This window comes from Scophthalmus maximus, chromosome 21 (assembly GCF_022379125.1).
Source record: "Scophthalmus maximus strain ysfricsl-2021 chromosome 21, ASM2237912v1, whole genome shotgun sequence".
In the NCBI taxonomy this organism is placed as follows: Eukaryota; Metazoa; Chordata; class Actinopteri; order Pleuronectiformes; family Scophthalmidae; genus Scophthalmus; species Scophthalmus maximus.
Genome location: NC_061535.1, coordinates 11,941,772 through 11,955,240, shown reverse-complemented (window position 1 = coordinate 11,955,240; position 13,469 = coordinate 11,941,772). Strand labels below are relative to the sequence as shown.

The 13,469-nt window shown below is 47.9% G+C and overlaps 1 protein-coding gene across 2 annotated transcripts; it reads right to left on the bottom strand.

Moving 5' to 3' along the window:
• Nucleotides 1–220: 220 nt before the first annotated feature.
• On the bottom strand, nt 221–12,719 carry LOC118291105 (glycogen debranching enzyme-like). Of its 2 annotated transcripts, none has more exons than XM_035619046.2 (33): nt 12,580–12,719; nt 11,719–11,932; nt 11,451–11,620; nt 10,570–10,767; nt 9,452–9,633; nt 8,798–8,909; nt 8,519–8,651; nt 8,118–8,220; nt 7,924–8,021; nt 7,437–7,576; nt 7,132–7,319; nt 6,916–7,039; nt 6,183–6,340; nt 5,968–6,069; nt 5,681–5,809; nt 5,379–5,529; nt 5,150–5,268; nt 4,956–5,065; nt 4,721–4,855; nt 4,371–4,501; nt 4,148–4,284; nt 3,931–4,064; nt 3,685–3,833; nt 3,480–3,582; nt 2,924–3,161; nt 2,701–2,812; nt 2,443–2,578; nt 1,915–2,027; nt 1,557–1,768; nt 1,180–1,277; nt 835–922; nt 614–747; nt 221–493 (listed from the first exon to the last, which is right to left on the bottom strand). In XM_035619046.2, exons 1-33 carry the CDS (start codon nt 12,617–12,619, stop codon nt 376–378), a joined length of 4,509 nt encoding a protein of 1,502 aa, XP_035474939.2. In that variant the 5' UTR covers nt 12,620–12,719; the 3' UTR covers nt 221–375. The 2 variants fall into 2 exon arrangements, with proteins under 2 accessions (XP_035474939.2, XP_035474942.2); XM_035619049.2 differs by having other exon boundaries at nt 5,968–6,066.
• Nucleotides 12,720–13,469: the final 750 nt, after the last annotated feature.

Genomic DNA, 13,469 nt, shown 5'->3' with positions numbered 1-13,469 from the left:
ACGGAGGACAAAGCTCATAGAAGCCGTGGGTTTTGAAACGGAGTGAAAAGAAATAGCTGCGACGGTCTTCAGAGGCCGACGGTATCCGCACACAGGAACACCCAATTTCTCCAATTTCCATTACCATTATATGGAGAATATGTCTTTTTGCCAACCTTCTGAATGACAGCACTGAACACAGCCAACGTGTTCAAGAATTCGCTTCCAGAAAAAGCAATGATTAGAAACAAAAATTCTGTTTTATTCACAAATTCATATGAATTTCTTTGTTAGCGGTTCTTCATGCATTGACAGTGCGCTCTTCTTTAGGTTATGTGTTTGTGCGGCAGGTTGGGGGGTGGGTCATTGCTAAAGGTGTCGCTTGGGACGCAGCCGTCAAAGGTCGTACAGGACCTCCAGGATGGCGGCGTTGGCGGAGGCTTGGCTCTCGCAGCTGAAGGGACAGTGCCGGCCGTTCTCGTTGGTCAGCCCGGGGAGACCCTTCCAAGGTGACCTACAGGAAGACATTGGAGACGACAGTGGCCCTTTAGAAAACACCGAATGACACAGGCTGAGGGGTCTGGCGCCTCGGCCGGAAGACCGGTAACAGCATAAAAGCATGTTAAAGTCAGACCTCTCCAAGTGGACGGCGTGACGAGACACAGTGTTTTTCACCAGGCTGACAGTCTTTTCGTGCGTCGCCTTTCCCATTTTCTTCGCAAAGTAAAGTTTGGCGCGCAGGAAGTAGCCGACGGGCCACAACCATTCCTGAAAGAGAAGAGGAAAAGGGGCGTCACAGACACCTGCCAGTCAGAGGAACTGCTGTCGCGGGGAGAACACCCGTCGTCTGCTCACCGGGCCCTGATGATAGTTGAATCCCTTCGCTTGGCTGAAGTTCTCATTGTCCATGTTGTCGTCGTAGACGCCACAATACACCATGTCACTGCGGGGGGGGGGGGGGGGGGGAGACACAAAGACATCTGTGTTAGATCGTGTTCTCTGATGACGGCCTTGGTGGAAGGTGTCTGGAAATAGCTCAACATGTTCAAATGAACCGGAAACATCCTGTAGGAACCAACCAGTTATCCGCTCATATTTTCATTTTTGAAACGCTTCTGTTAAAGCAACACAATGGAACTTTGACTGAGCAGCAGCGCCCTCTGCAGCCACGTACGGTGAATCATCAAGCAGGCGACTTACTCGGGGTCCAACGTCTTCATTCCCAGGGGTCCCAGCAGCTTCCCCTCGGCCACACCCAGAGCCTCCCAGGCTTTCTCCACAGTGAACAGCTCAGGAGCCTGCGCATCAGACACACACACACACACACACACACACACACAAACATAATATTCATAATCAAACATTGCACAAACTTAACTTACACCAAACAACTTGAGTTTGAACCAAAACGTATTCTTCTTTTGGTTTGGCTCTTGCACGTGAAACTACATTTGGACTCGAATGTGTATTGAAAATATTCAAGTAGCAGGAAATCTGCAACTCAAATATTTCCAATATTGCTTAATAGCGATCACATATTAAATAACTCATTCAGATTTAGTTAGAATTCTACTCACCACCGTCATGGCAATGGGGAAGTTAGGCCGGAGCTGGTAGTCACACCAGGGGCTGGACGCGCCGCAGGTGTCCCTGTAGATGCCTCTTTTGTGGACCAGCTCCGGCTGGGTCTCCCCGGGGTCCCGGGGGTCGTGGGAGATGTAGAACCTCTTCTCAAAGTTTTCCTGGATCTTGCGATCCCACTCCGCATATGACACGGAGCATGTCTGTCCTGGAATCAAGCGTTTGGGATGAGAACGTTGACGGTTTGAAGGTGGTCATTGATACGACTGTAAATGTTCATCTACAGCACACGTCATTTGAATTTTGGCCAGTCTGTTCTCTGCACTGTTACGGGGTGTATATGAGTGACCGTACCTTCTCTGTGTATGTTGACCGCTTCATAGGGGAAGTGGCCATTGTTGTGGAGCTCCACAAGCCAGCGCACAGCGGACTTACATAAACCCACTATCTCCACTGCAGAGCCGTCCCTAGACAAATATAAGCAAATATTATCATATAGTGTACTATGGTCAGTATTTTTTCAAAAATGAGATTGGGAAAAGTTTCTTAATTTCAAGACATGTTGGAGTTGAACGACATGCGGAACAAAATAAGTGGATATTTTTTATTCTTTCTAGGGAGGAGAGCTTTTCAGTTTTCTACTATTGTCTAGGGTTACAGGAATGCAACCTGATAGTCGGGGATGTTACACAAACAAATTTGTGCGGACAATCCTCACAGACAATAAAAAGCCAATTTATCAGTAACATAAAATGAATACTGATGCTGAGTAACCGAAGCCCACGCTATGAAGGTCTTATAATAAGTTTACACAGAATTAAACTGTCAGTAACGGATATTTGCTGGACCAAAAAAAAAGCCGGGAAGTCGTAGGAAATGTACCTGGGTGTCGCCGGGACTCCCTTGTTGTGCGCCTTGTCACTCTCGCCCAACTTGTCCATCCAGGTTCCACAGTTGAAGCGGTTTCCTCCGTAGACGAAGCCGGTGGCCTGGTCGACGCCGGCCTCCACGTTGAATCCTAGTGAGAGCGGGAGAGGGCTGCTGTTAACACTGTCACAGAGTCAGCAGCAAACTGTCTGCTGGCGGCCTTTTACTTTGACATTTTTCAGTGCTGATCAGCCCACGAGCGTTCGGAATTACCTTCCTCGGTCATGTTGCGATCCACTTGAGGCCCAGCGTCGGCCTCTCTGAACTGGATACCCTGCATGTGCCTCTGCATGGCCTCCTGGATCACATCACACAGCGGCTGATCCTGAAGGAAAAAAACACACACTATTCAAATGCTCCATAAAAGAAAGACGCTGCCGTTTAAATAGGTCAACGTGCAGGAGGGAACCAATGGGAACACGGCACACAGTCCTACCCAAGCTCCAGCAGGCCGAGGCCCGGGCTCGTCGTCGGGGTGCATCCTGGAGACGGGACAGCCGAGGATGGAGACGCCGCCGGGCACCAGCGTGCAGTACTCCTGGACACACTGCAGCCACCACCACACAGCGTCCCTGCTGCTGTAGCGAGCGCCGCCGCCGCCGCCGCCGCCCTCGCCCAGCAGGTTGGGGATCAGGCCATGACGCAGCGTTCCCGCAAATGCCAGGATGATGTTCCTGTGGTTTAACAGACGAGCCTTTTTTATTTACCTATCAGTATTTAGCAAGGTCCATGCCTAATGGCCTGAATGCTGATGCCATTTGTTTTTTCAGGAAAAGGGCCACGTCTGAACGGCTCAACCAATCAGGGAAGGATACATCATGACCTATGAGGTCAATCAGGAAGCGAGCGTGAATGTCTGCCTTACCGTTTCCAATAGTCTCAGTTTTGGGGGGTCTCAAAAAGAAAGTGATGCCTTTTTTAACACTGAATCCTATTTGTGTGGGCGTAGCCAAGATGTTCCCGTCCTGTGGAGTTGTGTGCTGCAGACTCACCGAGCCTCCGCGTGTCTGCCGGTGAGTAAGAGCAGGCCTCTCAGGGAAATGAGGGTGTCGCGACCCCAACAGCGGAATACGCCGGCGCAGAAGTGAGGAAGGCCTGACGTGTAGGAAACAAACCTCATCGTGAAATTCGTGATTCACCGACCTTATTTCACTTTTTTTTTTTCTAGCGAAAAGAGAACGAGAGAAAACACCCGACCTGCTGCCATCGACACACAGTGCTGCTCGTCCCGCGTCGTGGCGTCTTTGAGGCGAGGAGAGGGGTCGGGCCAACTGCGATTCGACCCGCACATCTGCACCGAGGTCAGTGCCAGCTGTTTCACCAGGCTGGAACCGTTCAGCACAAAGCTGGAAAAAACGGGACAGACGTGGACACACGGCCGTCACTTAATAATTCCGGTGTCGATTCAAATAGATGTCGTAATGCAAAGAGAGAGGGGAGCACCTTGACATCCGTTTGAAAACAGCCGCCAGAGCCGCGGCGTAGACGCCCTGGACGATGGCGTCAAAGTAGCACGGCACAAGGTAGCGGGGGACGTGCCTCAGGTGGCCGAACATGGCCTGGACCCAGGAGCCCACCTGTGGGTCACAGATCAACGTCGGTCGACATCACGCCGTTTGTCTGCCGCAAGGCCTCAGCAGCTCACCTGACTGGAGCTCACCTCTCCCACAGCTCCACCCTTGGCTAGAAGTCTATCAGAAACGTACTCCATCATCCAGTCTCCCTGTCTCAGGTTGTCACAGAGCGGATGTCCGAGATCGTTCTTCGGACGGATCTCCGCCATCACGGAAATCAGCCCTGAGACCAATGAACTCTTAATGAGCGTTGGTGCTGCGCAAACTCTCCAAATCAATCCTAAAGTTGACATTCTGCGCTCCAAGTACCTTGCAGGCCTCCGTAGTTGAGAGGCAACCCAGAGGGAACGTTGTAGCAACCTCCCCCGTCCTCTCTCTCCTCAGCATCGCAGCGGTACAGCAGCGTGTTCATGTCAGACAGGCTCAGCCGGGACATGATGCTGAGGACGAAGGAGCATGTCAGTATTCAAGATGGTAGATTAGTGTGACAGAATGTGCGACTAGGGGAAATACATCTTCGGCCCACGAAACACGCAAAGACTCGCGACGGAATGAGCTCCTGTACTGTAGATTATTGCACCAATTATAATCATTTTGCAGCCACGACGTCTGATGTGACATGTCATTGCTATCGTTATTTTGAATTCTGACATACGCACTTCATCAGCGGTTTGGCGAGAACAGGCGGAGGGCTGCGTTCAGCCACGCTCCCGCTCTGGTACTGGGGACTGAACTGGATCAGGTGATGCCTCAGATTCCCCAGCTGCTCCTGGGACCTGGGCTCCAGAGAAACCCTGCAGAGGATTCAAATCAGACCACGTGAACTGTACTTTAAACTAATGGTGCGATTCTGTCAAATTATCACGACGACCCGCCGCTCCTTCACTCACCCACCTAAAGACGATGACGCAGCCCGGTGGGAACTTCTCCAGCACTATCTCCTGGGCGACACCGTTGTCTTTTGACACCATGTCGGCCGTTTTCACCACTTTGCTGTCCGTCAGCTGGAAGAATTTTGAAAGTCTCAGAGTTTTGCACGTGATTCACTAACGGCCCACGCTACTGAAGATTGGCTGCAGCCACAAAACCTGAAAGTGTTCCTTGATCTCCACAGTGCACGCGGGCCGCCCATTGACGTCGTTGGCATCTTTTGTGTCGGTGTCGCTCACAACGGTCAGGGCCTCCAACACCACCTCGGTAACCTGACCTGTGAAGATAACAGACACACAACGAGTCCAGATTCATATTAGAGCCCGTCACACAGACACGCGTGTGTCGAGATCAAAGCGCAACGTTTGGGCCGAGGAGGACGGTCACCTGGTATGAACACCGGCGGAACGTCGCCTGCGTTGTGGCGTCTCTCTGGATCCTCGCGCGGCCTTCGCAGCACGGCTACCACAGACTGGTGGCTGCTGGGACAGTGTCTGGTCACGGCGATCACACCCTCAGCCAGCTGCTCCACGTACACCTGCACGTCCAACCAGAAAACGGGCGGGAGAAAGATTTGAAAGAAATCAGGGACTACTATGATGCAATATAAGGTCCCAAATAAGGAATATCAGGCGCCACAGAGCCCTGGGTGTCAAGCAGTGTGTGTGTGTGTGTGTGACAGGACTGACCTGAGTGAAGCCCTCAGCGGCCAACTGCTGGTGAAGCCTGTTCAGGGCCAACTTGCCGGCCAGGATGCCGGTCTGCAGGTTGACCTGACCGCCTGCGTTCCAGCACGCGTACTGGTGATCCTCTGAGATCTGAAAATATATCATAATAAATGATATTGACCTTCCCTCTGCTGCCACCCATAGGCTCAAATCTCCCATTTCTATTGCCCTAATAAAAATCCAATCAGCATATTTACCTGACCCTTAGCGGTGGTATACTGCGGGATTATACGCGCGTTTGACCTCACCTGATGAGGGAGCAGCTCATCATACCCTCTGGTGCTGCCCGTGGCACAACACGCCATGGAAACCAGGGCAGAGTTGGGCAGGAAGTCGTAAACCGAACACTTCTGGGGGAGAAAAAAAAAACACACAACAGGCAAAAGTACTATTTGTGTGTTCGTTGTATTTATTTATTGTTGAAATACCTGCATAGCAACCCAAACAAAACCAAAAAAAAGACCTGGATATGACTGTGATTGTTGGGGCTGACGTCCATGAACATGGTGTGAGCCACATCTGGGACCAGAGGCCGGAGGCTGGGCTGGACGAAGGCCCCCACAGGCTCCCCGCCGAACCAAGACTGCCAGGGCCCCGCCCCCTCTTGTCTGTCTGTAGCATCTGCCAGGGGGGGGGGGGGGGGGGGCGAAAAAAAAGAGGGACGGGGGTCAGTACTTTTTGCTTTTGAAATCTATACAGTGTCTGGTGGGTTTTGTTTTGTTTTTTGCGATATTTGGTCTGGTCTCAGCGGACGAGCCTGATCATACATATGCTGCACAGCCTGTAGTGTCACACCCCTCACACACACACACACACACACACACACCATGCCAATGTAGGCAGAGAGTAAAGACAAGGAGGAAGTAAAGAGATACACAGGTAATAATGTGAGTAATTATGCAGACGATGGATAGATGGACAGAAAAAAGAGAGGAAGGATTGGGAGTCAGGTGGAAAACAATAGGATAACCAGGGATACAATTTAAACAACAGGAACATTCATGTAGATGTGAGACTGTAGTTACATTAAAAAGCCAAAGGAGACAGTCAACAGATAGAAGAGATTTAGTGTCAGTCCCAGTCCAAACAATACATTTTCAATCCAGTACAATCCAGTACAATCTAGTACAATCCAGCAGAGCAGTGAGCAGGGTGGAGGACGGGGTCAAGGTCGGGGTCGGGGTCGGGGTCAGTACCTCGCATCAAACTGGTGACTCCCAGGCGGTTTACAAAGACATTCTCAATAAGCCGACTGCCGGTACAGAGCTCAGCGATCACATAGAGGTTAGGCCTGATGACTCTGGCTGCTGCAAGCATCGCCTACGGGGACCAACACACAAGGTACACAGCAGTTGGCCTGGAGTCTATGCACCGGACATGATTTAAGTGTAGTGCGTATAGATGGAGAATACCTCAGCCACGTGCAGAGGGGTGGAGGGGCAGTCGACCAGGCGCACACCGGAGAAGACTTTGGCAGTGACCTCTGTGTACGCCTTCATACGACTCCACAGGTGAGGACAGTCCTCTGGCTTCTCTCCGTAGCGGAGCTTGACGGCGTCGCCCCGACAGACCAGTTCCCTCCGCAAGTAGACTTCTGAGCCTGCGGACAAGTCATGACAGCACTGGCATCGCTCGCGTCATTGTGAAAGACTTTAGTCAATTGAAGGTACCCTGTGGAGTGAGAAGAAGTAGGGTGATTCGTTGTTTGTTGTTTAACCTGGTTCAGCAAAGTTCTTTGGCGGATCATTTCCTTTCACAGAGCCATCATGGGCCATGAGGCGACACGCCTTCTCCCTCTGCTCCATCAGCTGCACTTCTTCATCGAATGTCATTTCTTCAAATGGAAAGGTGAAATACCTGAAGGAGGGACAGTGACGGATCTATTATATATCATATAGCCCTAAAGCATAACCGTCTTTATCAGGTTGAATTGAAAGTGCGAGGTAAGATGATTTCTGAATGACGTTTATACAATCAGATGGCATTTTGCAACCAGTGGTGTCGCTCCCCTGCTGGCCACAAGATAGACTGCAGGTGTGACACACCTGGAGTCAACGCCCATGTTTGTATTCTGAACACCTTTCCCCACGTTTTCCTTCTTTGCTTGTCCAATTTTATTTTACAGACAATATCAGGTCCACTATCTCAAGAAAAAAAAAATGTATAATTAAGAACTGGATCAGATAAAGTGTCGGGGAGGCTACCTGGGACAAAGAGGTTGTCTCCTCGTGACTGGACCCAGTTTAGGCCCCTCATCAGCGAGACGCTCATAAATGACGCTCCCCACAATGCAGTTGGTCGCCTGAGGAGATAAAACAGCAGTAGAATAAATACAATTTGAAGTATTTCTGTTTATCCAGACCAAATCTCAAATGATTTCCACACACGTCACACACACCTGCTCGGCGTGGCCGTTTGTCTCGTTGTACTTTTCCAAGTTCAGCTCCCCCAGCCTCCTCCTGAAACCGTCGCAACAGTCCTGGATGTCCGATGGACTCATGCTGTTACCGGTCGGAGGGGGAAGAGAGAGAGAGAGAATTCAATCACATTGTGCTCTCGGTAAAGAGAAACGGGGATAGGATAACATGAAACAGTAAATGGATTTCGTGCCGGAATATAGAGGTTCAGTGTGAAGGATGTAGTGGTGGCATCTAGTGGTGAGGTTGCAAATTGCAACCAAATGAATACCACACACAGTGGACCATTGATAATTGGTATTGATGCCCAGCATCCAAACCCTCTGGCCCTGTCACACGGGGAGTAAAGTGCAGTACGTCGAGGATCGTAAAAAGGAGTCACCTGCGTGGTGTGAATACATCCAGGGCAGAGTTCATGTCCACGGTGTTACCAAAGCGTCGGTGCTCAGGGTCTTGCACCATCTTCAGCTGCTTCGTGCACTCTGGACCGGACCTGGACCTGACACCTGCACCGCCTGGATGGACAAAGGTTCACAGACAACAGACAACTTTTTTCCCCTAAATAGCGGAACGAGATTATCACACGTTTTTTCAAGTTCAGAATCTAAAACTAATTGTGGAGGGGGTTTGTGGGTGAGGCCGATGTGTGCTCCTGTCTCACCAGCCTGCAGCAACTCTCTGAACTGCTCCACCGCTGCGTCCACGCTGACCTGCAGGAACTCCCACAGCCTGAGCCTGGAGAACACCTGCTGCCACAGAACGCAGCGCAGAGCCTGACACACACGCGCGCGAAAAAATATTAATAACACGTCAAAATCTTACAACACAGACGCGTACGTGTACGGCGAATAAAGAATGTGAACGTTGCTTATCACCAGTTTGTTCAGTTTTGGCTTCAATACTAGGCTGATGGAAAGGATATGAGCTTATGTAGGCATATCATCATGTTGTTATGACTAGTGTGTTCATGAACAGAGGAAAAAGGTGTCGCTGACGGCCTGACAGATAGAGTTGAATATCAGGTTCTGATTCATCCGCAGCCACTTGTTTACTTTGGCAGTATATGAACTTTGGTTTTTCTTTGGCTTGTTTGCCAGACACGACTATGCGCCGCAAGGGAAGTAATGCTCAGCTGTTATGTGCTACTTATTTCACATTAATAAGTAGCGTAAGGGATAACAAAATCGTGTAGTTTTTTTTAAGGACAAGCTGGCGACGCAAAATAGGAAATCCTTTCTCATTTCATAACATGAAATATATAAGACGATTTAATGTCCGCGAGTTTGTCACTCGGCCCGGAATAATGAGGTCTTACATTCATGTGCTGCTCATCGTGAATGAGCGGCGGCACCCCTCGGTCAGTATATTTCCCATCGGCCACCTCGCAGCTGAGGTGCCACAGAGCTCTGTCCAGGAGCCACGCTGGTTTCAGGTAGGGAGCGTTGACCAGGTTGTAGCCACATTCCGGATGGAGGCGAATCCACTCGCTGTCGACCGCTGAAGAGAAAATACATCCCTTTGGTATTTTGCTCCAGTTCTCTTGGTTCCTTGAGTTCCCCCTACGACAGGGTTTCCTCTTCGGGACGCTTTAACAAAGCTGCTGAACAGACATGTTACGGTAAGGTAACTCCTAAGCTAAGAAGAGAGGTGCAGTTTTATCTTCTCGGGATTATGTCACTGAGGTAGGCCCGGGATCTGTGGTGAAACACTATTTGGCATGAAGAATACACAGAGCGGATGGATTATCAGTACGGCAATCAGACCAACGCAAGTGAAACAATCGGATTGCGTGGTGACACTTGAGCAGCTTGGGAAACCTCCTTGGTGGAGCTACTGACACAAGGTGGCGTAGAAAGGTAGTTTTCGCAAAGCTTTACAATAACATATGAACTCAAATATATACAGTATATATATATATATATATGTATATATATATATATATATATATATATATATATATATATATATATATATATATATATGTGTATGTATATATGCAGCTTGCTAAAGAGTATTGGCCTTTGAAAGTAAAGATCTGAGAGGGATGTCTACAGTAGTTGTCAGGTTCTGACAAAGTGCACCCCGTTGCCACTGGCACTCCGGCTACATATTTGCCCTTCAGTGGTGTGAACAGAGACTAAATGTCAATGAGGAAAACTGAGAAGGTGATGCAACCGCCACAGCTGCCCGCGGGAGAGGACAACAGCTGTGGTGTATTTCCACCGCCGTCCGCACAGTCACTATTCTCGTTAAAAATAAGACGAGATCGTTTTTCCACTCGTCTCGCGGCCGGTCAATTGGCTCCGACAGTAATATCAGGTGACCCCAGCTGAGGTGAGGCGGGATGAGCAATTATCTCGATCAAGTTTGTCTTTCTGGTCGTCTTTTGCATTTCTTATGTGCATATACGCTCGATGTATGTCCATACTTCACCTGTATGGTTATAGATCACATCGGTGACGCAGACCATGCTCCAGTCTTTCCTCAGAGTCTCCACCAGATCGCCGATGTCGCCCCAGGTACAGGGCGTCCCGTCAGGCGAGAAGTCGGGGTTCAGCTCCAGCTGGTCGAGGATGGAGTGACCAGATGCTCCAGGCCTCTGCAGCGGGGTAAAGTGGACCATGTTGTAGCCTGGACAGAACAGAGACGAGTGCAATGTGAAAGCATCAAAGAAATAGAGCTCATCGCCATTGTTGAGATCTGCGAATCTGTGTATAGCAGCAATTTCAACTTTGCATATTTATTACTGTGTTATATGCTGAGTGATCAGTCATCCTGCGTACCCAATAATGGAGGATGTAGACACCTTCCAGACCTAATAGTTAAGTGGGTACTATTCCTTCAACGCCACCCATCTGGCTTTCAATACCCACAATATCAGGTTTTCATCAGACTAAAATAAATTCCCTTTTGACCAAAGCATATTGTCAAGTGGCCACTTTTTAATTTTACTGAATTCAATACTCAAGGGTCAACATACATTTTTCGCTCATCCTTTTATGAGGCATATAATAACACATTTTAAGCACAAAGAGGTCTGAAATCCTTTACATATAATAAAAACAAAAGAGAGCCCAGGACAATCCCCTGTGGGACTCCAAATGTTATGAGTCGACTGCTAGATAGTTGACCTTGAACCTCAGCTCTCTGAAATCTTTTTTCAAGATAAGAAACTAGCCATTTTAAGCGCCAGACTGTGCTCAACAGTGAGAACGACTTCAAGTAAAAGTTCAAAGGAGTTAGCTACCAGTTCTTGTATGGTATTAATTCCATATTCATTAAATGGCTCTCTTGGTTTGTCATTTGTCACTTACCAGTCTCCTTTGCGACCCTGACCCGGTCGAGCCATTTGTCCAGTGGGCCAAGGCACGTGGCAAAGTATGTTTGGCTGCTGATGCAGTCCAGTGGAAGGATTTCATTGTTGGCGCCTACCCTGAGCACCGGATCCACAACAATGTAACCACCGCTCACTTTCTCTGCACCACTATCAAAAACAAGAACAAGAAACAACTTTCCAGGCTGCACTAATCAGTGAATATTGTGAATAACCACTAAAACAGTCGTGGTGATGAAACAACTTACCCACAGGAGAAGTAGTACTGGTAAGACCCAGCCACCACTAAGTCCAGTCTGCAGTATTTATCACAGTCATCGTCCTGTCCGTTTGGATAGACCCAGGCCAAAGGATGGAACCTCAGGCGATCGAACTTGTGGCCGTTATTGGCAGGATAGTTGGTGTACACCTGCACTTCCTTACCCTGGAGGGTAGGGCCAAGACGGAACTGCAGCTCAAAGCCTGCGGATAGCAGAACCCATGAGGGCTGACTAGAAAAGACTCTAATTCAAACGGTGTCGTCAAATGAGATTGGGATTAATCTGTTAATCATGAGAGACCTTGCAAGTTCTTAGTTCTTGATCACAGTGGAGGAAGTCAGTCATTCAACGAAATAAGGGACAACCCATTCACTTCTCTAATTCCACATTTCACTGAGCAAAATTGCGATTGAAAATACCCCTGGGGGAAGGACACAGGGCCGATCTTACTATACACATAGTATGTCAACATGCCACAACCTGAGGGACAGGTGTATAATGTATAATTACTCTAAATGTATAATTAATATATAGTTTAACTGTGTGAGTGGGAACAGGATGTTCCTGGAATAAAGAACCCTATTTCCGGTGATGAATTATGTTTTAATAAAGTGAGTTCATGACATATTGAAATAAGTAAAAACCTTCAGGGCTGACAAGGCTGCTGGACCACACTTTTTAAAGGTTAAGCCTGTGAGTCGTGGTGTGTGTTGAATTATTCTGCTGCACAATATTGTAGGTGACTGTGTAGCAGTGAGTAGGGTGTAGTTTGTGCGCTGATAGTTGAACTCTGACTGACTGTGCACAGTATTATTAACATGCCGAGGTTAAAGTCCAGAGTGGTCCTACCTTGTTGCAGGCGGAAAAGAGCTTGCTCCAGTCTCTCCATGTCACTGAGCAGCAGCAGCAGCAGCAGGCCTCTGCTCGGTCAGCTGGCCTCCGACACGCTGCCCTGTTCTATTTAGGCTGCATCCCACGTGAAGGGAGAGAGAGAGAGAAGGCACTGACAGAGCCTGGTAACACGAGACAGCTGTCCACACAGATCTCTCATCTGCCAAATCTATACTGTTAAAAAGTACTTATTTTTTCTCCAAACTGCATTCTCAGCAACACAGATTATTTTTTTTTTCTTTTACAGCAGCTGGGCAACATATAAAATAACTATTATATATTTGAACCCCAGCATTAACAAGAGACATGCCTTTTGGCCTACTGTTTTTTATTATATGAAGTTTATGCAGTGAATTCATACCATGCTAAGGATGAGCACAGCACCATTAAAGCTATCACTTTTTTCTTATATTGTGTTTCATGTGATTTGTCCGATATAGTAATATGCCTTGGCATTGTGCAAACTTTATCTAATTGCAATCAATGTCTTTATTATGGTTGTGTAAATGAAAATTAATAAAGGTGCAATAATTACTCTTGTATCGTAATTGTACTATGTATATTTCAATATATGAGAATCAGAATCAGTTTTATTGCCAGGAAGGTAACAGGCTACATACAAGGAATTTTCTTTGGTGTGATAAAGGTGCATGTAGCAGTCAACATATATACAGAAGTAGAATATAGAATAGAATAAAATGAGATAAAATATAATTTACACTATTTACAATAAATTTACAATAAATATAAGGGTCAAATATGGTTGCATATATAAGATATAAATTATAGATTGTATTTTATTTTATTATGATTTAATATGCAGTATGTATAATTTATCAATTGAGCTC